General features: G+C 45.6%; 2 protein-coding genes across 3 annotated transcripts in view; one reads left to right on the top strand and one right to left on the bottom strand.

The window, feature by feature from the left end:
• Window positions 1-17,621, top strand: part of LOC124656657 — a 30,808-nt gene extending 13,187 nt beyond the window's left edge. The window contains exons 3-5 of the mRNA XM_047195364.1: window positions 13,684-13,840; window positions 14,820-14,912; window positions 16,052-17,621. Coding sequence (XP_047051320.1) covers window positions 13,684-13,840; window positions 14,820-14,912; window positions 16,052-17,413 — 1,612 coding nt within the window. The 3' untranslated portion in view covers window positions 17,414-17,621. The remainder of the gene's footprint in view (window positions 1-13,683; window positions 13,841-14,819; window positions 14,913-16,051) is intronic.
• Window positions 17,622-18,292: 671 nt separating this feature from the next.
• LOC124653175 (THO complex subunit 3-like) lies at window positions 18,293-24,863 on the bottom strand. Of its 2 annotated transcripts, none has more exons than XM_047192242.1 (11): window positions 24,678-24,863; window positions 23,924-24,019; window positions 22,893-23,022; window positions 22,692-22,801; window positions 21,882-21,950; window positions 21,442-21,499; window positions 21,193-21,292; window positions 19,329-19,415; window positions 19,115-19,193; window positions 18,898-19,030; window positions 18,293-18,746 (listed from the first exon to the last, which is right to left on the bottom strand). In XM_047192242.1, exons 1-11 carry the CDS (start codon window positions 24,786-24,788, stop codon window positions 18,712-18,714), a joined length of 1,008 nt encoding a protein of 335 aa, XP_047048198.1. In that variant the 5' UTR covers window positions 24,789-24,863; the 3' UTR covers window positions 18,293-18,711. The 2 variants fall into 2 exon arrangements, with proteins under 2 accessions (XP_047048198.1, XP_047048199.1); XM_047192243.1 differs by having other exon boundaries at window positions 22,713-22,801; window positions 24,678-24,861.
• Between the last annotated feature and the right edge of the window lie 2,763 nt (window positions 24,864-27,626).

The following is a 27,626-nucleotide window of genomic DNA, read 5'->3' as shown; positions in this document are numbered from 1 at the left end:
ACTTACTTATTGGGCCAGCCCACTTGATTTATTGTGGACATTGGGCCGGCCCACTTGCTTTAAGGTGGACCCCACCCACTACTGGGCCGGCCCACTAACTAGTTGGGCCAGCCCAATTGCTTTTGTCGTGGACCCCACATACTAAATGGGCCGGCCCTTTAAGACGAAAGTGGGACCCACCTGTGTTTTTGGCCCGGCCCACTACCGTGTTGGGCCGGCCCACTTGCTATATGGTGGACCCCACATACAAAATGGGCCGCCCTTTAACAGGGAAGTGGGACCCACTGTGTTTTTGGCCCGCCCACTAGCATGTTGGGCCGGCCCACTTGCTATATGGTGGACCCCACATACTAAATGGGCCGGCCCTTTAACGGAAAGTGGGACCCACCATTGTTTTGGCCCGCCCACTATCTTGTTGGGCCAGACCCACTTGCTATATGGTGGACCCCACATACTAAATGGGCCAGCCCTTTAACTGGAAAGAGGGACCCACCTGTGTTTTTGGCCCGGCCCACTATCTTGTTGGGCCGGCCCACTTGCTATATGGTGGACCCCACATACTAAATGGGCTAGCCTTTTAACAGGAAAGTGGGACCCACCGGTGCTTTAGGCCCGGCCCACTGGCTTGTTGGGCCAGCCCATTTGAACTAATGTGGACCCCACGTACTAAATGGGCCGGCCCGATAGCAGGAGAGTGGGACCCACATGCTAATTGGGCCGGCCCACTAACTTCTTGGGCCGGCCCAGTTGCTTTAATGTGGACCCCACTTTGTAAATGGGCCGGCCTATCGGGCCGGCCCTTTTGCCTGTTGACCGGTCAAACGAGTGCATTCGGCCCGGCCCACATGCTTAGTGGGCCGGCCCATTAAAGTTTTGACCAGCCAACCTTAGAGGTTAGGCCCGGCCCACGTAACTAATGGACCAGCCCGAGCTATATAGTTGACCAGGTCAAATTAAGTCGGTCGGCCCGGCCCGCAAACTTAATGGGCCGGCCCGCTTAAGACGTGGCGGGCCTCGTGTGGGCCTACCATCTACCACGGGGTTTCGGCCGGTTAACGCCGTTAACCGCGGCTAACGGCGTCCGCCACGTGTCGGCTTGCATGACGTCGCGAGCCAACGGGCTCCTGAAACACTTGCGCAACGGTCCGATTTTCCGTGGCGGAAGGGCGCCCAAGCGCGACGGACCGAAAAACGTCGTTGGACTTTGCCTGACGCAGTTTCCACAACAGAACCCATATCGTCGGGTTAGGCCCATGGGTGACGAAAAATACCCCTTAGCGGACGATTTTGAGACGTTGTCTATCAGAACTTTTCTTGTAGTGCATGGGGGCTCCATGCACTTTCATTACCCTAAATATTAATTCTTGTGAAAATTAATAAAATGTCAAACCATTAGTAATTTTGTTTCAAAGTAATTAGTTACCACCCCTATGTTGCCAAACATCATTTTAGGAGTTTTACCATAATTTAGAAACCCTAGTTTGAATTTAAGTAAGACCTGGATCCCATTATTTCATGTGTTCATCCTAAATAGTTCAAATCCTAAAACCCTAGGGGTTTAGCCCATGTGATCATAGCCACTTCAACTTTACTTGTAGAACCTTAATAAGTAACCCCTGAATGCATAATCATGATCCATCAACATAAAACCAATTCACTTGTGATCATCATTTCATGTCTTTACTTTTAGTAAAACATATATGATCCACTAGTGCCACCTAGGTAGAAACCCTAACTTGTTAATTGAATTAGTACCATTGATCACCACTCCTATATACCATACCATTAAGATCAACCTCAATCATTAAACCCTAGTAGAACCATAATGATAAACCATTTAGTTTAGAAGCAATTAGAGATCACTTAATGAAGCAGTTGTGAAACTATAGAAAACCTTAATAGCTAATTTATAGAACCATCTTGACCATCATCCTTTGATATGATGCTTAGAAGAAACCATAGCAATAAACCTACCAATTCAACTTAATAACCCAACTAATTCCTATTAGTGGAACTAGATGAATCCAACAGTAAACCCTAGAAAGCTATAACACCTATGTATAGTAGTTCATGTTCTTATTTAACCTGTTCTTCAAAAGTTATTCTTTTGAAGTAACATGTCAATCAAACCTTAGAAGCTTAATCCTTCTTTGAAATACTCATTATTTCTTAATTAACATGTTCTTCAAAAAGTTATTCTTTTTAAGTATAGTAAAGGTAACCATCAACCATGTTCTGTAGAACTTAAAATTGACAATTGTTCTTTACATACTATTCCACCACTATTCTTTATGTGTATGATTGTTATAATACCTTATATCACTTGGTTATGACGCTAATATAACCAAACCCTAATAAGAACCTTGTTTGAGAACCCTCCTAAAAGTGCAACACACCCTAAAGAAATCTTTACAACTCATCCATCCTAAATCATCGAGATTAGGTTACGCTCGGGACGATTGCATCTCATACTATGCATTATAGCATTTTTGCCAGTTCTTTAAACATTGTCCTTACCGGACGATGATGGTATTTCAGCATTTGGAGTTATCACGTATCGAAGCTTTTGCCTGCATAATTTTGCCTTCATGTCATTTTATTATTTGTATCAAACTATATGCAAAGTACTATACTTATCACTCATGCATTGAAAAGCAAAGTATTATTTTACAATTATGAATATGACTATGTGGTGGGCAATGGAACCATGGTATGTGTTGATATGGTGGAGGTTCCATTGCATGGGTACTACTCATCTAGGACTAAGTACCAATGCCGTCCAGAGTGATTCTAGCGCCGTACATATCGCGTTATCCATAAGATCTATAATATGGCTGCGGGGAAGTCACCTGTATCTTTTCCCTTCGCACGCCAACGGATTGGTAGAGTCGGCGGGGTGTTGGAGGCACCGCCGTAGGTTGGGATAGCCTTTTAAATCCCCATCCATTAGTGATGATGGCTCTACGATCTATGATGGATTGTCCGGAGTACACCATGAGTAAAGCCGTATTATCGGGAGAAGTCTACTGGAGGTGTACGGTTGGACAAAAGGGTGGGTTTGCAGGGTCGCGGAGAAGGCAGTGATTGGCTTGGATCTTATACTGGGCCTCACACCAAAGGAAGTGTGGACGGGGACATACTCTCGGCCGGCAACAAAGTTAAGATCTCTTGTGGGGTAAAGTAACGCACCTCTGCAGAGGGTATCAAGAATTGTGACTGTCACTCCCTGTTCCGGGAGGGAACTGCGAACGCGGCGAGGAAAGGAACTCCACGAAGTTCTAGTCAACCTGCGAAGACTGACGGGCATAGTTTTCAGAATAAAATAAACCTTTTGAAGAAATGTTTATGAAAACTTGCATTGGCCTATGACTTTATGGTCTATGGCTGTAGCTAGTGCATGATACACCTATTTCCTAATATGAACTTGCTGAGTACACGCTCGTACTCATTCTATCCCATTTGAACCCCCTTCTTAGATCAAGGCACCGAAGGAGAAACTACCGTGGAACTCGAAGACAAAGGAGTCAACTGCAACAAGATGAAGAATCCAATCAAAGAAGTCAATGGAGGCAACTTCGCATCGGCTAGAGTGGAAACTTAGACTAGTAATAGAAGGGAACCTTTCCCTAATCATAGCACCTAAGTAGCTAGATTTCTATAGCAAGCCAAGTAGCTCTTGAACTTGAGTTAGCAACAAGATAGACTACGAGTCGTTCTTCTGGAGCTTTATTTGAAGTTTTACCTCACTGTAAAGTAGGAGGTTGTGTTGATCTTATGTAAACAGCTCGTGTGTACTTCTATAGACATACCTTGGACTCGCATATGTTTCTGTTGTACCACTCTGAGAGATGTAATATGAGTGGAACGGTGTTTCACTTGTGTTATGTCAACGACTTGTGTACTACACCATGCAGTGGTACGCTGGGTCACCGCAACGACAGCCATCTCCGCCTCCTCCACTTCGTCTTCCTCCTCCGACTCTTCCTCCTCTGACTCTTCCTCCTCCTCCTCCGACTTGGACCAACGGGGGTGTCGTGAACCGCCGGAGGAGGACCCCTCGCCTCCGAGCGCATACCTGACGAGCTTCCCCGGGGGCGTGAGCCTCCTGTTGGTCCATCGGTGGGCGCTGCGCTTGCGCGCGCCCTCCGAGCGGACCCATTTCCGCCGCTCCGCCTCGGTGCGGAATACGGGCGAACGCGGCAGCGAGTCCCCGCCTCCCAATCCCGCGGCTCGGCTGCCCGCACCTTCACGGGAGGCCATCGCGCGGCGGAGGGTGGATGATTGGTGGCTGGCTGCGCGTGGATTGCTCGTCGGAGCGGGGGACTGGCGGCGGCGGAGGGAGATGAGACGGCGGAGGGGAGTAGGGTTTGCGAACCGAATTCCCCTCCGCGAACCCTTTTAATAGGGGCCGTGCGAGGAGTTGTTCGGGCCCCGGACTTCCCATTCGGGCCGGCCCACTTTTTCGGACGCTAATCGACGCCAGTTTCGGCCCGAACCCGTAAATCCGCCGAAAAAGTTCGATTCCGGCGGGCACTAGCCTAGCAGGCCGGACCGTGGTCAATTTTTTTGTACGTGATGCAACTGAAATGGATAAATTGAATCAAATGGGTTCCCGTTTTAGGTCGCGTGGCCTTTGCTTGACAAAAGTTTTCAGAGCTCAGAGTTTCATAGCATTGGCATCGTAGCAGATTTTGTTCCACTGGTCTCGAGCCCAATGATACACTTTTTGTGTGAAGTTCAGTGCTTTGATCCAGCTTTGTTTAGGGAAAGCAAGACATGCTCGTACGGACGATTCAGGTGGTGCGCTGATGTTTGCAGTTTTCAGATTTTTTTCTTTTCATTTTCATGACTAATATGGGGAACTTGGCACTGGCAACAGCAGTGTGTTGTTTCTGCGTTTTCTAAACTTAATTAAATTTGGTGGGAACCGTGAACTTTGACAGGGTTTGACTGGGTTTTGGCCTGACTCTGGTTGTTGGCTCCCATGGCATTTGTTGGGATCTGTCTGGAATATTGTAACGTTTTCCCGAAAGCAGAAATGGCCGAGGAGACAGGAATACAGGATCATCGAGGATTGTACCAAATTATAATCGTAAGGGCATTTTCAGCGGGCGCGACGCATTTTAGTGTCCGCGCGCGTCCGTTTGCGTCGCGCAGCGGACGCTGAAATGACCGTCTGGGGTTGGCTCCAGCGGCCCGACGTATTTTTTTTTCTCTTTTTCATTTCAACATACTTCCATATATTACAAATTGAAAGATTATTTTACACAAACTAACACATAGTTTGGAACATGGTTTACACAAACTAATACATAGTTTGCACCATGGTGGACACAAATATAAATATTTTAAAAATAGAAACCAGTTGTGTTGATTTCCGTATGTTCGTTGCCAAGAAAGAACATTCGAGGGCACACCCAGTCACCCAAACCGGAAAATCCAGCGGGAGGATTGACGGTGCCCTTGTTGGTTCTACCGATGGCGAACGGACGTAAACCTTCCACTACCGGCTCGTCCGGCCCGTAGCCGCATTCGCTGCGAAGAAAGAACACTTTACGTTCTAACTATCGGAGTCCGACTCGGATTCGCCGGTGTGGTAGTGCCTGCGGCAGGCCGTGTCGTCGAAGACCTTGACGACCATCTCACCGTCTCCCTCGTAGAGGAAGGTGAGCTGGCAGCCGGGCTCGAGCGCCAGGTCACGGGCGAACTTGCCCCACCCGGTGTGCAAGTACATCTTGCCCTGCCCGTCGAACAGGACCTCCACGGCCCAGCGGCAGAAGTTGCAGCTGGCCTCCCGTAGCTGCAAATGCGCCGGCTCGACGCCGTCGACGAACTTGTCCGGGAGACGCTTGATGCCGAGCGGGTCGTCGTCGATGCGGAGGAGGAACTCGAAGCAGCGTCCCTCCACGTCGGAGGAAGACGAAGAGGGCGCAGGCGACGGCGAGCGTGGGGCCGTAGCTGCTCCACCGCGGCGGCCCTCGCCCCGTCCCCGGGGCCGTCCAGTGGCCGCGGCCTCGACCGCCTCGCCGGCCACCGGGACCCGCCATGGTCTTCCTCGCGGGCTGGCTGCGCCGCGAGAACACCTAGGCGGCGGAACGCCGGAGCTTTTGTGGCGGCTAGGGTTTCTATGGAGGAGTGGATGAGGTAGAAGAAGGCGCGGCCCCTTTATATAGGCCGGAGGCATGCGGTGGCCGCGGGACGCGTGGCGACGCCATTAACGTGGTTGGCGGAGGTGGGCTGCGGCCGCTCGGCAGCCGAGGCATCGCCATTAACGTGGCGCGAGACCGCCGAGCGACGCAGCGGCGCCAGTCGCAGGCGCGTTTGAGAAGACGCATCGACGCAGGGTCGCTGCCAGGCGGGCCCGACGAAACGTACGCCGGATACGAGCGGACACTTTCGGCGTCTGCGCAGCGTCCGCCGAGACGCATCCGAGGGGCATATTTGGGCCAGGTTTGCGTCTCCGCGGATGGCCCGGTCACTTTGCGTCGCCCCGCTGGAGAGGGTGCCAGACGCATTTCCGGTCACGGCGGACGAAAACGACCATTTGTGTCGCGCCGCTGGAGATGCCCTAAAGTCGAGACGGTCATTGTGAAGAGAAAGACAATGAGAGCGAAAACCTTTCTCGTAGTGCGAGCAAAAAAGGGTAGAGGAGGAGGACTGGAGGAGGAGCTCCGAATGGGCATGCCCAGCCTTGCGATGATGCAACAGAATATCGCCATCGTCATGCAGTCACATGAACGTGATGCTGTGAGCTCATCTCCAAGGGAAGGAAGCCCTCAACGCCGAGTTTAGTTGCTTGGAAAGTTGTTTCCCAGCTTTAAAGTGATGTAAAAAATTGTGAGTTTCGAAGGTAACTGTTTTTCGCATTGTTGGCTCACATGAACTTTAAAGCACCATCAGAATATATCTGTTAGGCACTCTCGATTCGTCTGTTGTCACTGGAATAGGCGCTGGAGGGCGCAAAAGGAGGAAAGTCAGGCGCGGGGGTGCAGAGGGAGATGGTGGGAGAGGGAAAATTTGCCGGATGGTATGGCGCGAAAAGTAGGCTCACCAACCTCACAATGGGTCACCTCAATTTTAGAAGATACAATTCCCCATATTCCCTCTAGGGTAGTGAAGGTGGCGGCATCGATTTAGATATGTGGCACCGACAAGTCGTACTAGACAGATCTGCCTCACCTACTACGTCACCCTCCCGTCTCACATCTCCTGAGCGGCAGGGTTCGCAGATTAGCGGTAGCGGCGACCTCGCTTTGTGTGGAGCACCATCTTTTCCCCGTTGTCTCCGCCGACGACACCATGGAGCCAGCTCCAAGCAAGGTCGTAAGAACCTGTAGCCCTCTACCGGCCGAAATCATTCGAACTGAAGCCAATTTTTGCCGTTCTTTCTATGCAACACCAAATAAGGCAACATAAACTTTTCATTCACGCCACTGCGCTCGTAGCTGTGATCCTGGTAAGGATGTTTGCGATCCTAGAGCGAGCGGTTCATCGCAATGACATGTCGGCTATCACCGATGATCCAATGTTTGAACGTGACAGAGAGCGGATGAAATATATGAATTACATCTATAACAACAACGATGTAGAGGTTGTCTAGATGATGAGGATGAAAAGAGCCCCTTTTAACAACCTAGTGAACACATTCAGGGTTAGGAGGTTGCTTAAAGATAGCATCAATTGTTATATCGAAGAGCAAGTGACCATATTTCTTCATGTTCTTGGACAGAATCAGAGATTCCAGGAGATTCACAACACATGGCGGAGATCCACTCAAATAATATCTCGTTATTTCAAGCAAGTTATGTATATTATTGGCGAGCTCAGAGAAGAGATGATCAAGCCGCCATCTGCCCGAAAGCCAACCAAGATCAAATATAGCTATCGATGGTTTCCATATTACAAGGTGAGCAACTGAACATCTTTTTGAATCACACTATCCGAATTGCGATTGATGGCATTCATGTCACTGTAGGAGTGACAAGAAGCGAATCGCACGCATACATGAGATGAAACACTACAAGAGCTAAAATATGCTAGCAGCTTTTGATTTTGATATGAGGTTCACATATGTTCTAGTAGGATGGGAAGGATCACCCATGATGTAACGATTCTGGTACACAGCTTGGAGAGATCTGATGGTCTGAAAGTCCCAAAGAGTAAGTTCTACCTTCCTGATGCGGGTTATGCGTGCCGCACTGATTTTCTTTCACCCTTCAGGTCAACAAGGTATCATCCCAATGAGTTCTCTGCAAGATTTCTATGGTTATTTAACTTATTTCAAGTCAGTTTGTGAGTTTGCCAAATAGGCATGTAGGTTATTAAATGTTTTTTTTGTTCTGTTGCTCAATTTGGACAATTACAAATGTCTTAAATGTTGTTTTTATTCGGTGAAGCATAAGGAATTATTTCGTTTGATCCGTGGCTTAATAATTTGGTCTTACTAGCTATTTTAGTCCTCAATCAGATTTCATTACTTAAGATTTATATTCTCAAATGTTCTGATGAATAATACAATGTTCATTTAGTTTATTATTTTGTATCTGGGATTTTGTATCCAATTAATATGTTTGGCAAAGTTGCCTGTTGACTTTATAAGTGGGATTTAAATATATATGTTGCCTAAGTTTCCTACTTATTGTTGCCTCTGATGCCTATTGTTGCCTCTTATGCTTATTGTTGAGATGCTTATCATGATTTTGTTAAGATGAGAGATGTTGCCACTAGCCCTATTTTCTGTCTATTGACCAACTGCTCCATGTTGCATATTTTTGTGATTTTAGGGGTTCTTCTTGGGATCACTTCCTTCGGATGCTACAACAAATGGATTCACCAAGAGGTGAATCCAACATTTTAGCATAAACAAATGGTTTTTCAATGTATGTGTTTGTGTCTTGCAGGTTCCATAAGATCAAAATTAAGAAGTCATGGAATCGGTTATCCTTTCGCCTATCATAATGGAGACGAGCTCATAGAGTTTCGCCGGGGCAAAACATTTGGGTCACCTATTGCCGAGAGATTAAACTTTTTTTTTGGTATGCAGTCTACAAGGATAACATCTTGTACTACTTGCTTCTTCTTGATCAATGAACTGAGACAAAAATTCTTTTGCCTTTCCTCTATTTTTTTTTCAATTCCCTAGGCTTTCAATTGATCAACAACTCCAGAAAAGACCAAAGCAGCTCCAACGGATCTTCCCTTGCAACAGTCTTGAGGATCTCACTCTCGTCGTTGCCCAATCTCTCTCAGTGCAAAATAATACACGCATTTCTCTTCTTATCTCTCTTTTACTGGTGGAATTGTTGCAACTAGTGCAACCACTACACACACATCAACATTGCCTTGGGCAGTTGTTGGCAGTACTGTTTTTAAGCCGCATCCATCTACTTCCCTTGTCTCCTTCCCCTGGCTTGCACAGTTGCACGAAGTATAGACCGGTAACCGGTTCCCATGGAAGTTCTCGAGGGCGGTGAGAAGAAATACAAAGAAAAGGGGGGACGAAGGAAACGGACAAGATACGAGAAAAAAAAAAGGAAAAAAAAGGTTTCCACTGGACTTATTGGGCACTGCGCTACTCTGAGTCTCTGACTGACCGCCTGCCTCACAGACTGTGTTGAGCTTGAATGGCCTCCATGCTGCACGCTGCTCCATACCAGCACTAGCCCATGCCAGTCCTACGTCACGTGCTGAAAGGACGGCAGGAGTGTCAAAAGTTGCTATCTATACTGCCCTGTTTGGTTGCACAGAATTGACCTCGTATTGAATTGGCAATGGAAAACCAAATCAACCAATTCAATGGAATACCACAAAGTGTGTTTGGATGCGCGTGGTATCCAGCTATAGAATTTTGGTTTCAATGGAATATCAAATCCTGTTTGGATGTCACATGTGTGGAAATGAGAGTATCCAGCTAGTCACCGGCGGCGGTTGCAGAGCTGCTGCGCGTCGGCTCTCCTATCGGCGGCGCGGGATCCCTCCAGGCGAAGGGCCCTCCAGGTTGAGGGCTGGTACCGCTTCGCTCGTTTCCGAGACCTCTGAATTGGAGGGGTAGAAAATTACACTCGCGGGGCTGGACCTTGAATTGGCCTCCGAATTCCACGGCCCAATTCCAAGCGCAACCAAACAGCGGAATTGGCCTTTTTGACCTCAATTCCAATTCCGAGCGCCAATTCCGTGCAACCAAACACTGCCTTATGGATTTCGTTTAAGCCACAAGGAGCCGCCTCCATTTTTGCACAGGTTGTATGAAAAGACCGAAAAATTTACATTTTTTTCGATAAAGGGAATATATTAATATCAAGAAGATACCAATTACACCCAGCCTCTGCAACAACGTACACAACCAGAAAAAGGAAAAGAAAACTAAGAAACAAAAGCCCCGCTACAGTATCTCAGGTCTAACAACAGCAATACATCGATCGCCAAGACAACACCTAAATTACAGACTCTCCAAAAAACGACGCCTCCAAGAAGGGAACAGTGCTTAAACACCATCGTCGCCTGATCAAAGATCTTAGGTTTTCACCATGAAGATAGTCCCCGCTCTCAAAAACAATGCCCCCACCAAGGCCATTGCCAGGCACAACCAGTTAAGGCCAGACCTTGGGTTTTCACCCTGAAAGGTAAGACTCTACACTTCACCTGTGTTGGCACCCCCACTTTCATACCGCTGCTGTGAAGCCCGGAACACCAAGCAAGCCTCTCAATAGCGCGGAGACTTGAACCTCCCTTAGCTAGTCCTCCCCTCCGACCTTCATGAAATTCTCTTCTTCCGACTTTCATCATGGATCCATAGTCACTTGATGTCAACACAGAAAAAGAGCTTCGCGCCGCTCCCTCCAGAACCAATCGGTTGAAATAAAAGCATGGGTGCGCACGACCGAATACCTCCGATCCAGCAAACTCCAGGCAAAGCACTGTTACATTCGTCGGCGGAGCCTTCCGGAACTCAACCCACCAGCCAGATCACGAGTCCAGGCCTCCGGTAGGTCCTCCTCTTCACGCAAGAGCGGCCCTAGGACCGCCGTGTTTATACAGGTCGGACTCCCACGTCGGCGACCATCCCGGACTGGCCAATCCAACCCTCCACCAGCGACACCATCGCCGGCTTCCATGCCCCTCCATCTCGCCGCCGGATCGCGGTGATAGATCAAAAGATCCACCACCACCAACCGCAGGCCGACCCTCTCCGGCGTAGAAGAGAGCCACCTCCTCCGTCGAACCCAAGGCTGCTGTCCCGGGCGCCCTCGTGACGCGTAAGAAGCCCGTGATCATCTCCACGCACCGACGAGAGGCGGGGGGAGGGCATGGCGCAGACCGAGGGCCTGGCCGCCGCCCACCACCAGCCCCTGCCGGTGTGCTCCGGGTGGAAGCCTACGGGAGGGGAGGGGGACCGCAGCGCAAGAGCCGCCGCCGCCCATCACCATCCGTGCCGGCCGCCGCCGCGTGCGTCGAGGAGGGGAGAGCCCGTCCGCCGTCCCCCACGTCGGCGAGGAAAGGCCCCCGCGGCCGCCACACCCCGAGGGTCTTTGCCCCGGTGGCGCAACCGGCGGCGGCGGTTAGGGTTGGGGAGGGGTTCGGGAGAGGAGGGGGTTGATAGTAGAGATCGGCTTTCTTAAAGTTACTCATCTTCTTCCCCGTTTTTGTAGAGCATGCAAATGACATACTCTCATGAAAATACGAGGGTACATAATACTTCATAAAATTGCTATAGGAGTCTCTCCTTAGTTGTTAACAACATATATAAAATATATGTGGGAAAGAAAGAAATTTATAGGACTGGAATATGATGGTTTGCTGGCTTTAGGAATGTTTTTGCGTTTGAAAATGGAGCTGCTAGAACATATACCAAAACTCATACCGTAAATTTTAAAAGAAAATCCACGCGAGAAATTAAAAATCTACATACTTCACCATACATTTTATACATACACACCGGAGGATGATCAAACCCTAGCCGTAATCTACCCATAGTGCCGGAAGTGGAACAAGACGGCGAAGCGGCGCATCTCCTTGGCCAGCTCCGGGCATTGACAACACGGTTGCGCATGGCCTCGTCGGTGGTGTTCCCCACCACATAGCGTTCGCGTTGGAGGAGGAGTTCGTCTGCCTCACGTTTGAATAGTGGGACAAACTTGTCGAGCACAACAAATTCACGTCATGTGCGGGTGCCGCCGCTCCGAGAGAGGCGCGGCGTGGTTGCACGCATGGAAGGAGCGTCAATCCCCCCCTTCCAGTGTGTGTGCACGCAGCAGTGTGTGGGAGCTTCCCGCCTCCATGTTGTTGTTGTCTTTGTTCACCTCAGGCTACGCCAGTGTAGCCCGAATGCCATCCCAGTTAGTGATGTTGCGCCGCCCATGCATGCGGGCAACCTCCGCCTCGCGGTTAGCGGGAGGGCTACGAGGGTGGTGGATGCAAGAACCCCTACGGCCACATAACACCGCAACTCGATTCATAGGCAACTGATTTGCCGAAGGGGCGCCATAGGAGGGGGTGCGGCGGCGGAGGATAGGATGCGGCGATAGCGGTAGTAGGGGATCGGGATTTGGTACCCCAAATCCAAATACCCCGGGGGTATCGATGGCACCGCATTTTTTTTATCCAGGCCAGGCCTTTTTGGAGCATGTGCTCGGGCAGGAAATACAAAAATAGGCCAGAATTTTTCTATTTGGGGCTATCCTCTTGCTGAAAGAAATGCGGCGGTTTGCCGTAATCTTGCTGGGGTTGCCTTGCCGATGAATGAAGCACCAACGGGTGAGCTAGCTAGGCAGTGGGAAGCTCGAGTTGCGACAGGGCTGGGCAGGCACGCGTTACAGATTGTCCTTTCCGTGCGCAAAGAAAAAGGAGTATAGTGTGAGTTTGGGACCACAGTGAGCAGCAGCTCAGCAAGCAAGGACGCTTTTGCATAAAGGCGTTCGTCTGTGTTTGGAATTGGCCATACACCCATCAGTATTGTGCTTTTCCATAAAGAACCTCAAACGTGTTCCTAATTACTAATGTGAAGAGAAAAGAGTAGTATAGAAAGCATTTCACAGAGTCTCGTGCCCCAAACGACGTTCAGAAAAGAAAAATGTCGGATTGACCCTTTTGGGTGTGATGCCGTGTTTAGGGGGTGTCCATTTTCAACCATGTCCCCTAAGAAAAAAAATAAAACAAGTGTAAAAGTCAAAGACGTCACACATCTTAAGTCTCCGGAGCCGGACCGGGCCAGGGTGGGCACACCGAAGTACCGAACAATATTTGAAGCACGTTGAGATCGAAGTAGCCTATTTTTGCGAAAATTCCACGGATCTATTAATAATCATCAACAATAGTACAAAAATATTTAAAATTAATAAAAATTACAAATAGATAATTAGACCACCTAGCGACGACTACAGACACTAGCACGAGCCGAAGGTTTGAGAAACCCAATTGAAGATGCTCTAAAGCATTTCAAGTTTCGAGATTTTTTTCTTAAGTTTATGTTTCCAGGGGCTGAAATCTAGATGAGAAACTAACGAAGGGTTTTGCTGCAACTACCAAACAACTCTGCTCACTCACTTTGGGGAGAGAGAGAGTATGATGACTTCATGGCCCTTGGCCCCTTTTGCTCCATGTACAAGGGAGAACCAGAAGGCAGGCAAAGCAGAAGCGTTTACACCACCACCTAGGACAGCAAGAAACAGGGGAATGGTGCTGTAGCTGCGGGGGTCAGAGCGCAATGGCGGGGGGATGCGGCATCGCCGGCGAAGGAACGCTCGCGCGGTGGCGGAGGGCGGCGGCCAAGCGGATCGGCTTCTCCTGCGCCTCCTTCTTCTCCTCCCACGCCGCCTCTCCCTCCCCGCCGCCTCCCAAGACCGTAAAATCTCTGCCCCTCCCTCTCTGCATTTCATCAGAGATGTTCAGTTTCTTCGGTTTCAGTGTCGCTCATGTCCAAGAACCATAGGCTCTTTTTCCTCTGGGGTTAGATAAGTTTTGGTTCCTAGCCAGCTATGCATCCCTTTGTGACCTGTTTTTTGGGGAGACTTTTGGCTTCTTCTTCGTCTCTTGATCTTGGGTTCTTAAAATGATCTCTCTATCTGTTGCAAATGTTCTAACCAAGCTGGAGCAACAGGAGCATTGCCGCTCCTGTCGCATTTTCTTCCTCTTCCTTTTCCAACAGTAGCTGCTGTTTCTAGGTACTGCTGCCCTGCTCATTCATTTATGGAAATGATTGTTCTAGCTCCCTCCCGTTCCTTCCTTGTATTGCTAGCACCTTGGGAAATGATTATACGCACCACGTACTCCCGTTCTTGTGGTCCATTTACAGCCCCACAAAGAATAAATCACTTTGGATCTACACATCCTCTGGAGTTTTCTTTAGAGATGTTGTCCTCTGAAGTTCAAAACTCCCAAGAAGCTTGTTCTGTGTGGAATGGTTATTTTGATTCAGTTCTTTGGTGACTGAAAAGCCAATGCATTATTCTCGTTGGTACGCCGATGCATGATGCAACCTGCAAGCCGCACTGCACAGGGGGCATGGAGCACTTTGTCTTTCTTATGTTTTTTTAATCATTTTTCTAGGAAAATTGGTACCCATGTTTTTCTCTTCTTCTAACATTGTGTTGGAACTGGGCAATCATCTTTCCCTGGTATTATCATCTATTATCCGTGCATCCTTTTACCAGCTCAAAATAAATATTGTTTCTCTAGTAACTTAACTGTTAACAGTGCTAATTTTTTCTAGCACTGTCGTATAGGATGTACTATATGGTTAGGTGGTGGATGCCTTGCTTGTAGCTCTATACTGCAAAATGGCAATGTATTAACAGGACTGAGGTCTGTAATTGTGTGTGCAGATCTCCTGCTCAGCAGTGAATGCTCCAGCAGACAGGAGTGATGGAGAACAGGAAAAGCTGGAGGAGCCGACCAGCACTAGAATGGCTGACAAGGTACCACCAGCTCCATGCCCACTTTCATTATTTGTTTTTCTTTTCTTTTCTCTTCTTTTCTTGTTCCATTTGGACCACCAGCCCTATTCTTGATCACTACCTTTACCGGTAATTGAGCCTTTCTTTTAATAATTAGGAGTTGTTTATCTACTAAAGCATGGGCAGTTATGTTTAGATGTGCCCAGTGTCAACCAATTAATTCTTGTTAAGAAATCAGATACTACATGCTTTACCTACTATCAGGTGGCAATAAACTGAGATAGCAAGGGTCAAGCTAAGAGGAGAAATTGGGGCTGTAAGAGAAGGGGACTGTAGCAGAAAATCTTGATATTGTGGGGTTCATCTTCACTTTGGTCTCTCTTAGGAGTGCTCAATTTCTTCCTGTAGAGATTTTTAATATTGTGGTGTGTAAGAGGTGGAAGATCACTGAGATAAACCCTTTTCTCCTTTCTAAAGGAAAGACTTGAGGAGGCAATAATTTTGAGGGTTTAGATTCTTGGCTACATTTGTCTACCTCCAAATCACGAGGATCTGGACAGCAGCTATCTCCATGACCTCATGTCGTAGTTTGAAAATCTGGCAAAATGTTGCAATTAATTGAAAAGTGTGGTTCCATTTATTTAGTGCACATGATGGGTTGTATGGTTGTCCACTCATATATTATCTACTAAGTAAGGACTGTTAGTATGTGCACCCTTTGTTTGTTTCAGTATAATGGAGCATCGGTACTTTTTAGTGGCTATTGATGGACAATCATATCACCACTCAGATGAATCATAAGGTCTCTCTGGTAACATGATACTTGTCTCCCTAATGGTATACAAAAGAACAAGACAGTGGCTTATGTATCCTTATGACACCTGCGGCGACATGCATGGCATGTATTATGCCATATAGATGGCATATATCAATGTTATGACATACATGGCATACATGACTCTCCAAGACAATGAAAGCAGACATTGTTTTCTAGTCTTAAAAAATCCTTCCTTCACTAATAGTTCCAAGCCCGTTAAATCTAGGCTGTGGCGATCGTTTACAGCTACTTGTATGCACATCAGTTTTAGTTTCTAATCTGCTCTCACATGTATTCTGAACTCATCCACTGACTAAACATTTTACACTGTATTCTCATGCAGAACCTGTGTGCAATATGTTTGGAGAGCCTCAGCATCAGCAGCAGTGACATTGACAACAGCGACAGGCCAGCGATCTTCACAGCCCAATGCTCCCACTCTTTCCACTTTCTGTGCATCGCCTCCAACATCCGGCACGGCAATGTCACATGCCCTATCTGCCGTGCGCAGTGGTCTCAGCTGCCGCGTGACATGAAGGTGCCACCGCTGCTGCACAACCAGTCTGATCCGATCCTCCGCATCCTCGACGACAACATCGCGACGTCCCGTGTCAACAGAAGGTCCTCCATCCGTGCCACCCGCTACAACGATGATGACCCCGTCGAGCCTTACACTCTGACGGAGCATGTCGACCCGTGCCTGCGCTTCGCCCTGATCCCGTCTCCAGTGGCAGCAGCTCACCACCATGCTCTCGGACACTACCCTTGTGGACGCATGATGCCACTACAACAGCACTGCCAGTACAGCAGCTCCTCCATGCTTTCGCCATCGCAGATGGCTTCACCAAGCGCGCAGAGGCGTGCTTACCTCTCAGTCAGTCTAGCTCCACAGCCAGCCATGGACCTCGTCTTGGTTGCCAGCCCCAACGGCCCACACCTGAGACTCCTGAAGCAGGCAGTGGCACTTGTCGTCTTCTCCATGCGCGCCATCGACCGGTTAGCCATCGTCACAAATGCTACCACTGCAACCCGCGCATTCCCCTTGCGCCGGATGTCGTCCCACGGCAAACGGATGGCGCTACAGGTCATCGAGCACCTCTGCTCCGTCGGTGGAAATGATCCAGTAGGGGCCTTGCAGAAGGGTCTGAAGATACTCGAGGACCGGGCGCACCAGAACCCTAGCAAATGCATCCTTCACCTCTCCGACCATCCGATCCGCAGCTATGTTGGGGTGGACATGAACCGTTCGAACATCCCGGTCCACCAGTTCCACGTCGGGCTCGGCTTCGGGGTGCAGAACAGCTTCGTGATGCATGAGTTCGAGGAGCTCCTGGCGCGGTTGCTCGGCGGCGTGATAGGGGACACCCAGCTGAGGATAGGTGAGCATGGTGGGGTGGTGAGGCTTGGCGAGCTGAGGGGTGGCGAGGAGAGGAGGATCCCGCTTGACCTGGTGGCGGACTGTGGCTTCATTCTGGTCGGTTATAGCTACCTGGAGGGTGGAAGGGAGGATCAGCCGAGGAACGGCGAGGCCGCGGTCGGGTTTGAGGAGAAAGGTGGCGACAACAGGTGCTGCGGGATAAGGGACATGGGTCCAAGCATCGGCGGCGGTGAGAGGAGGAGCAGCTGCTGCGCCGAGAGCTGGGACCATCTTGACCCATTCATGGCGCGGCGGTGGGCTAAGCATTTCAACGTGTACAGATCCTGAGTTGTTGAAGAGATGTGGAGCGTCTTGGTGATGATCGGATGAAGAAGTCTGGTTGCCAGTTCGACAGGATATGATTCTTGGTTGGTTCTTTTGTTTTTTACATTCCTGCGAGTCTCAGGGAAGTGTTTGTTATTCTTTTCTTGGCTTTTGTTGTGGATCTGAGTCCCATGTTATTTGGATGTGTGCAGAGGGTTATCTTTCGTTTTCAGCCAGTGTATTTGTGTGTATCAGATCAAACAGAAGGCTCCAGAACGGAAAGATTATGAATGTCATGAAGTGACGTGCCATTCATTCTTCAGAAGCAATGCAATGTCTCTTTGTTGTTGTTGTATGCTAATTTCGCAATTCAAGTCTCAGAACATGAGGCTCGATGCCTCACTGGCATGTTTGAGGCACGTGGTCGGCTCGCGTCACTGTGATTTAGGAGCGATTTGTCTGGAATTCAACTTGCACTCCCCGTGGATATTTAGTTTCAAAAACAATTGTCTTTTATCCTTGCATTTTTTGGTCTTCTGTAAGTTCGTTGCCACTTCTTTTGCATTTTTGTCATTTGATGCCTCCAAGTTACAACCCCGCAAAAAAAAAAAAATGATAATCCCTCAGATTTCATAAGTAGATAAAACATAAGATGGGACGGTAACTTTTTGCTAGAATTATTTTGTTGGTATTTTATAAGTTCGTTGCCACTGTTTTGCATCTGGCTTCTGATGCCAATAATTAACAGGTCCAGTTCAATCCTTCGGGTTAGAACTTAGAACCCAAACAAAGGAAACAATGATAATAAACAGTTCAGCGTGCTTCTCCACTTGACCAATAAGGTGACAACTGTGCCCGGTGCACATTGTTTACTAGTTGGGGACATCTTCTATTCAATTTTCCTTCTGTAAGAACATTTTATACAAAATTTGTAACAATCTATTTTACTTGTCCACAATCCATTGCTGTAGTATTCTCTCAGATGCGGTAAACATGTCCCCTAGGAGTAACATAAGGTACAATACAACACTGCTCATTCCTGGGATGTTTGGTTTGAAAATTACCACCTTAGTAATCATAGGTTGGTCCATCATGAAAATCTTGTAAATTTGGTACAATGACCTAATCCCTAATTTTGTTCTAGCTTAGCCCTAATGTGCTACAATGTCCTGATAGACCAACCCATTATATCCCTCAAGCCAAACAAGGGTGCTAAGCATTGAACGGTCACCTCATCAAGCCTTCAAAGCAGATATATTTGAATGCTAGATAGCTGCATCTATAAAGAGAACTTGCTGATGATAAATCTGCTCCGAATCAGATTATGTGCTTTCGAAACCAAATATTCGGAAAACACCTGCAAAATGAAAGACGTGAAACATTAGTGCCACTCCATTTCTATGTCATTTCCCCTCTTCTTTTACGGATGAAGAATTGAATAACTACGAAGTAACACTGTTGCAAAGTGAAACAAATGCATCTAAATGAGTGGACTGCAACAACTATACCATCATCAGCCTGGTACTTATTCTTGTCGTCTCCTGCATAAGCCAGGAGGTTGTATTTAGGGTTCCATTCAACGCTGTTCATAGCTGCCTTAGATGGAATCTGATGAATTGATCGTCCAGTCTGAATGTTGGCCTGGTGGAAGGAAGAAAATTTAAATTCTTCAGAACAGTTTGCCTCGAATCGTAAACAAATTTTACTATGTTTGTGACCACTTACAATGTCAATGAAAGGATCTTCACTGGCATATGCAAGAAATTCTCCGCTGTGACTGAAGCTAACTGTTCTTACAGGCCACCTAAAAAAAAAGGGACATTTACCAATTTCAATCTGAATAATGGTTACGGGCAACTGAGGGTGATTCAAACAAAAGCAACTGAAGTTATTTCTACGAAAGCAGCCTACAGAAGTTACATGGTAGAAAAGAACTTACTCCAGTTTTGTGAAGGTTTTAATGCATAGCAACTCTTTGACATCCCAAAGACTGACAAGTGAATCTGCACTTCCGACAGCAAAATACCTGGCATCAAAACATTCTGTAAGTGACATCATCAAAACAACTATACTCTCGCTGGATGCTGATAGGAAAAAGGAATTACCCACAATTGCCAGAGTATAGTTGTGTGATTGTGTGCACAACATTAGCATGGCACACTAATACAATCAGCTCAAATTAAAAGAAAGCTTGCTGTTCATAGCAGGATAAGAATTTGGACCATGTGGCAAATTTGCAGAAATGGAAGCAGGTTACCCGTGGCCAGTTTAAAAATGCCCAATTATGCCAAAAGAAAAGAGAATTTCCAGTTAACATATTTTTTGCAGAGAATCCCCTGCAGAGTTTGGTCCCATGATGTTAGAGGCAAGCAGCAGATGAAGGATACTATCAGTGAAGCAACACGAAGGAGTATAGCAGCCCTACATGTGCCCGAATCTGGCCACTGCAGTCGCTTTGCTGCGACATGATGAGCGGCCAATTGACATGATTCAGAAAAACTTTCTGATTCAAAGAAAACAAAAATTAATTATGTAGATTACATTAGTGGAAGACAGATTGTGGTCCTCAAAGGTTTCCATACTTCACACCAAGTGCATAGAAGGCCTTGGATGCTGTCTTCGCACGTGCTGCAGTCATGACATCTATCCCCAAGGGTTGTTCGAAAAGGGTTTCCACAAAAACATATAAACTTCCATATTGTTTTATTTGTGCTAGTGATGCTGCTCTGATCACCAGCAATTGAAGAAACTGAACTGTTGGTTTTGGCCAGGTTGAAATCAACCTGTGCTTGAAAACTCTTAGAGCAACTCCAGCAAAGTGTGCGCAAAAAGCCCAAAACGTGGTGCGCAAAAAGCCCATTTCCACTCTCACTCTCTCTCCTCCACGAATTGCGCATTTGAAATGTTTATGTTTGAATCATCATAGAGATGTGACAACTAGAGGATTGTTTTCCAAGTATGCTTTTTTTATCTAAAAAAGCAGAACAAGCACCCTACTCAAATGCAGTCTAGGAGTATACTCAAAACTGGTTTTTGAGTTCCACTTTTTTGAGTATCTGCTAGAGTTGCTCTTACCGACTTAATCTTCTTAAGCAACCCCCTTCTCCTAGATCGGCTTTTAATCTGCTAAACTTTGTATGCAAAACAGCAGAGGAGATGGGAAGCAAGGTTTTAAGAACCTACAGATAGCAGGGACACATCGACAGGCTTGGAACCTAATCAACCGAGATGAGGGCTGGTGACAGAAGTATGAGACCCAGTTTGGGTCAAGCATTGGGCTGAGGAGAGTGTGTGAGGGGTTCACCGCAAAATTCCATGATGATACAATTTCTCCCTTTTCTGAAATTGACCTTAGGTGTGTGGAGAAAAATCAGCCTCCTTGTCATGGTTTTCATTCTTCCACTAAACCAGTGGTTTCTATAGGCCATACGATATATTCCTGGTCTATATCAAGGCCTGAAAAATCCTATTCATAAGTCACCTACCAAATTAAAATAATTGTAGGTAATCACTCAATTACAGGTATTTGGGATAGGAATTTTATCTAAAGATGAAGCGATACAAATCAATATTTCTTGATATTGTAGAAGTCAAAATATAGCTTCAGTGTTAATTCCGATAGCAAATCAGACAACCCATCAACAAATATAACAGATCATCTAGATCCAAAGTAACAACGGATCATCAAGCTCGAGCAATTTTCTGATTTTCTAGGCAATCTGGTTGGTCGTTTATTAGCAAATACTCTATTTTTTCCTAATTTAGGCAGATAAATAACTGAAAACGACAAAGAATCATCTCACCTATCAAGGGGATCCATTGCTATGCAATAGCATCCTGCGGTGTGAGCATTTAGTTTGCAGACAACATCAAGGGAAGGATAATTAACCACCTCAACAAATCCTACATCAAGAATAAAGCCGAGGGGCAGCATTAGCATCAATTTATGTGATATTAACACTTAAGGAAACATCAAGGATCCTTGTTCCATTTTCAGAAATGATGAACTTCAACATTCATAATTAAGAGGAAAATACATCTTGGTTTCTTACCAAGTCCAGTAGTGATGAAGAACATATCTCCAGTTTTATTCCACGAAATCTCATTAATCTGAGAAACATATCAATAATTCACTTCAGACATAAAACAAGAATGCATGCGCTGCAAGTGAAGAAAAATGAGAACTGCGTCAAATTGAAAACATAAAGTTCAGAAAGGTGTGAACATCAACCGTAAATACATTACGTTGATTCAACTGTTTGGCACCACACATCAGTGTGCATTCAGAGTATAGTGGCTACAATTTACCATTTTTCCTCTAAAAAGAATAAATGTGCACAGTTTTTTGGTCTAAGACAAGCACATATGCACATGTGTTTCACTATATTTCTTATCACATGCATATGCACAGGTTCATCCAAAACATAACTGGATTCAGAACAAAATTATCCTCAAGAATTTTTTCAGTGTCCAAACTTCATTTGGAAAGTACCTCGTAAGGGAACTTCTGTCTGTGAATGGGTTTTAGCTTCCGGACATCCACTATGGTCAGCTCATCCTCCTACAGACCATTAGAAGCGGCTGTTATTGTAGTTGAAGGCTTGATAAAACTAGACATTCATATAAAGTAGTAATATATATTGTGCACATTTTATGAAACATGCTAAATCTTACATGACCCTCAAAATAGAGCCATGTTGATAACTATACTAACTTTTCACACCGCTTGTCATACTATAGAAACTTAGCAAGACAAATGCTAAGACTTCCATCTAATTGATACATAATAACCATCATATCCAGGTGCATCAGTACCAAACTACGGTGTATGATATGGTGCAACATTTTCTCAAAATACATATATAACAATATAGTCACATACTTTTATGCAGGTCCGTAGCATAGTAGTTAGGTCAACAGAAGATCTAGATTTCTAGCAAAGTTACACAAGGTATAAACTAAAAACAAGCAGGATAACAAAGCTAAACAGATACCAAGGGTTGTGTGAGCTGGGTCACAGCATAATGATGCATATCACAAACATATCAGGGTTTAAATTTGCTATTTGAGAAAAGGGAAATAAACTCATGCACTATCAATATATGTATCAGAAGAACAACCACAGGAGATGAAGAAACACAAGATTCATGATGGCAATGTCAAGCATCGGAATGATGTTCCATTACTTACTTTAAATAAATTAAATATAATAGACAAACAGCTAAGCACCAAAATGCACATAAGTCAGATTATTGCATGCTCAATTTAGAAAAGCTAAAAAATATACTACAATCTAATGTACCCATATTCTGTTATTGTAAACCTTATTTCCAACAGCTATGTGAGTGCCATCATGTTTGTATGTGATGTTGATGTTCTCTCCACTAAGTTCAACAACTTGGCATTTTCCACCTGAAGAGAAAAATATAAACTAAATGGATTAACAATGATGAACTAAACTGGGAGTTTTAGCACATTGACCGACATGAATCGTATTACTTACTCCGCGCATCCCAAAGACGAATTGTCTTGTCAGCAGCTGCAGTAGCAACTGTTTCAGGATGCTTTGGATCCCAGCATAATTGATCTACACTATCTGTGTGGCCTTTCAGCTCAATGTCTTTAACCTTGGACTGTGTATGATAAAATGTGTTGTCAGCATCGTTTGCAGCTTGGAAGTCCCAATAAGCAGAATCTAATCCTAAAATACATCCCCTCATTCAAAAGAGCTAAATGTTCACTCCTAAACAAGTAAATCAATTTACTGTAGCTAACATTTCGGCGATAAATGCATAACTTGTTCTCAGTATTCCACCATCCAGAATGAAATTCACTACTCATGTTAATAAACTATGGCCACAATATTCTTCAAACTGGAAAAAATGTGCAAAAGATAAAACATGCTAAGGTGGAGGAAGCAAATTTGGCAGCTACGTCCTACGTGCCACTACAGTCCATATTCCAATCTTCTTCATTTTCTCTTTTACGAGTTTAGAAACTGCGAAACAATTCATGGAAGTAAGTCATGCTATATTAATTTGCGCTTGCAAAATTTCATCCAAAAATATGAACATTTGTGACCTAGATATAAAAAAAACAGGATATAAACGAATAGTGAATGAGAAAGCCATAGAATTGCCTTTTTTTTACAGGTCACAGGAAGTCATATTTGCTGAAGGTGCACATGATATAGAATGAACTACATCCATGGACTATTTCACATTTTTGAAAACTCGGGAAGTAGTTTTTGTATAATGGGATGTAGTGCGTGTCAACTATCACGAGAATGTCTGCTCTCATTAAGGTGCTCCTGTTGTGCGCCATCCCAAGAACAGGGATAAACAACTCTTGCAAAGAGTTAGACCATAACTCAGTGCTTGCATTATATGATATGGAGATATATTCACAGCCATACATATTCTGTGCACAGGAAAGTATAAGCATTGAGTGCAGACAACAAAAAAAATGGTTATCTGGTTCCATAACAAGCAAGGCTCTTCCCGTAGCAATTATTAAACAAGGGGAGATAATTACATGGCCATGGGGATCAATACTCCAGACACGTGCAGTATGATCAATAGAGCCTGAGGCAAGCTTTGTGCCTATGCAGTTCCACGCTACGGAGTGCACCTAAAATACAGAAGACCATGGTCATTTACTTGATAAGGAACAGCAAATAAAGGATGGACAGGGAGCAACAAAACTACATCAGCAACTAAATTTTACATGTAAGTATCATACTAGAAGGAAGGAGCTTTATACCAAAACAAACAGAAAGCAACCAAGAGATCCTCACAATACAATGATTTTCCTGAAAGGGAGATGTTGTCCCCATGTTCAGTAAAGAATCTTGACAGCAGTAAATAAGCCCCTGGCTCGAAATTGATTTTCTTTCTCAATATGCTAGCAAGAATTTTCATCTTTAATAGAAAAGAACCACTCTGAAAGAAAAAAAAATGACCGGGATCCTTTTTCTCTAACAAAAAGAAACTACTCAACTTTGCTCCGAATCAAATGTATGACTGGGAGTAGTTCAGGACGCCCTAGCCATTAGGTCAAATCAAAGGTTTCCCCTCAACTTTGCTCCGATCGAAAACGAGACCGGACGACCCCAAATATTGGAACTTTTGTACTGTGTCCTCTTTTTTCGCTAGTTTCGCATCAAGAACATATTCAGCATTGCATAACTTCGGGCTTCTTTTCTCGCGGAATTTTGGGTTTTCGCATCAAGAAAAGATTCAGCTTGTGCCGCGATAATACGAGGGTGGGGGGCGGCGTGGAGAGGTACCTTCTTCTTGTGGCTGTAGTACTCCCTGGACACCAGGTTCTTGAATCTTGACCCCGGCGCTGAGCTGCCGGCGGCGGCGCCGCCCTTCTTGTCGTCTTCTCTCCCCTCCATTATTCTCGGCGGCGGCGCGGCGGCGGCTGGTTGGGGATGGGAAATTTGCACCGCTTGATGGGCTCGGGTTGGGCCCCTATGGGCTTGAGGTGCAAAGCCTTGGTCGCAGCCAGAGGGCAGGGCGACAACAGAGGAAATAGAACGCGAATCGGAGTAGCAAGCAAAGACCGGCGACTACCGGCGGCGGCCGTGAGGTGGGAGAAGAACGTCGCAGACTGAAAGGCGACGGAGGAAATAGAAGGCGAATCCTTAGAGAAACGAAGTAAAAAAGCAGCAAGGGGTTATCTTGAAGATTGGCTTCAAAAAAGCTTATAACAACCAAGTTAACTGGAAAAAAAAAAGTTAACTGGAATTTTCTGCTTGATTGTTGTAGCAAAAGCTGGCTATCATGGGTTAAGAATGTTGTTACAGGTGGCACCTTGAGTGTGAAGTTCAATGATTTTGTAGGCCCATATTTTGGTAGTCACAAAAGTGTGAGACAAGGAGATTCTTTTGCTCCCACTCTCTACAATATTGCAGCTAATTGCTTGTTCAGATGGTCCAGAATGTCCAACACAACAAATGGTTTAATCAAAGGTTTGGTTGATCATGTGATTGATGGACGACTTTCTATCCTCCAATATGCTGATGATACTATTCTTCTCATCCAATATGATCCGGAGAGGGCTAGAAATTTGAAAATCTTGCTCTATGTGTTTGAATCCATGTCTAATTTGAAGATTAACTTTGATACAAGTGAGTTGCTTTTGATTCAAACTGATGATGAAAAACTACATAGTTATGTTGAGATTTTTAATTGTCAAGCTGGTGACTAGCCTATTAAATATCTTGGTACACCTGTTAGTCCTAGAAGAACAACGGTGACTGAGATGAGATTTGTGGAGGACAAACTTAGGAAAGGGATTGATGGCTGGATGGACAGATGCATGCCTATCCAACGTGTTGCGTATCAAATGTCCTTCAGGCTACTTCATAAAACAAACATTGAGGGCCTACAAAAACCAATGAGAGGGTTTCTCTGGTCTAGTAATAGAGGTAAAAGGAGATATCCTGGTTAAATGAAAGCTGATATGTAAACCCATAGTGAAAGGGGGGATGGGAATTAAAAATCTGACTATATTCAATATAGTATGGTGTGCCAGTGGTGGTGGAAATTTGAAGCTTCTGATGGCCCCTGGTAGAAATTTATGAGGAGGAAATACTTGACTAATTCATGTGTTATCAATTCTACACACAAACAAATTGGCTCTGCTCTATGGCCTGATATGATCAGTATTAAAAACTGGTATCTCAAAGGTAGGAAAATATGTAGGTTGGGGATTGCACCAAAACTCAATTTGGGAGGATACTTGGTGTGGCTTTACTCCTCTTAAAGAAAAATTTCCCGAGTTGTTTGAAATTTTGTAATGAACAGGATGTGACTGTTGCTGAGGCTGCCAAGAATGGATGGAGATTTTCCTTTAGAAGATGGTTACATGTTGGCTTGCAAGATCAAATGAGAGGCTTACTTGGGTTTTGTGTTATGTGTCTCTTTCCAATCACACTGACATGCGTGTCTGGAAATGGACCAAAGATGGCCCTTTCCCTGTCAAATAAATGTACATACACCTTTGTAGTTCTGGATCTGGCAGACCGTTCAAACACCGTTGGAAAGCCAAGATCCCACTTAAAATCAAGATCTGGCTCTGGTTAATTTGGCACAATGCCATTGCAACTAAAGATAACGTGATAAAAGGAAAATGGGTCGGGAACTAAGTGCCAATTCTGTGATGAGAATGAAACTATTCATCATCTTTTTTTTACATGTCTTGCTGCCAAATTTGTATGGAGTTGTGTAGCCAAAGCCATAAATGCTCCTAATAGATCGGCCTCTTTCTCCCAATTCTTCTGGTAGTTCCCTCAATATTTTGTTGATACTCGTAATATGCAGAATGGTGGTGTTGCATCCATATGTTGGGCTATTTGGAAGCTCCGCAACAGATCATGTTTTGTGGACAATCTTATCTCCTCACATGTTGACCTGATTTGTCACTAAGTTGTTTTTTATGAAATAAATATTGGGCAGGTGATGCATGTAAAATGCATACATAAACCTTGTAGTTTATTGCACTAAAATCCATATTATATTGCAACTTTATTATATTTATTAGGACTAACCTATTAATAGTTTCAAAAGTGCACAATTTCTTCTTTTAAACTTTATCGTGTAGGAAATAGGCAAATATGAAAGGAAATCAATTATTATGGTGAAATCTGGAGTTTTCTGAAATCTGTCCCTGGAGTACTGTTTTCAAATATGTCCATGGGGATCCCTGAAGATAGCATCAAATGAAAAAGTTCTAATTGATAAAGTTGTAGGGAATTTCCATATCTTTAATTTGACATAAAGAATGCCCCAATCAAAATCTGGATGCTCCCCGTGGTTGCGATATTGTCGAAGGGTACGGTAAGGGCAGTTTCGGAAATCCGAAAATTGGTAATGTGATTGACACAAATTCTTGCCATATTTAAACGTTTCGGTCAAGCCACGACTTTATGGACTCATAAAGTACAGAGGAAGTCCTAGGAAGGTTCTAGAGGTGCCCAATAGCTCTTAGATCAAAGAGGCATCAATCACATGACCAAGATTGCATCTCCAACTCTATATGTTGAGGAGAAACCCTTGTTTTGGAGGCCCCATCCATTGTGATGAAAATCCTCCTCTTTGGCAGCCGCCAAGGAGGGGGAAAACCTCCTCCACACCAGCACCAATTCCAAGGAAGAACAAGGGGCAAGGGCCCGCTGCCCCAGAGGGCAGCCGCTGCCCTTCTGCCGCCACCGGGACGCCACCGCCTCATG

This window comes from Lolium rigidum, chromosome 5 (assembly GCF_022539505.1).
Source record: "Lolium rigidum isolate FL_2022 chromosome 5, APGP_CSIRO_Lrig_0.1, whole genome shotgun sequence".
Classification (NCBI taxonomy): Eukaryota; Viridiplantae; Streptophyta; class Magnoliopsida; order Poales; family Poaceae; genus Lolium; species Lolium rigidum.
The sequence above is the reverse complement of the archived record's forward strand: the minus strand, read 5'-3'. Positions and strand labels throughout refer to the sequence as shown.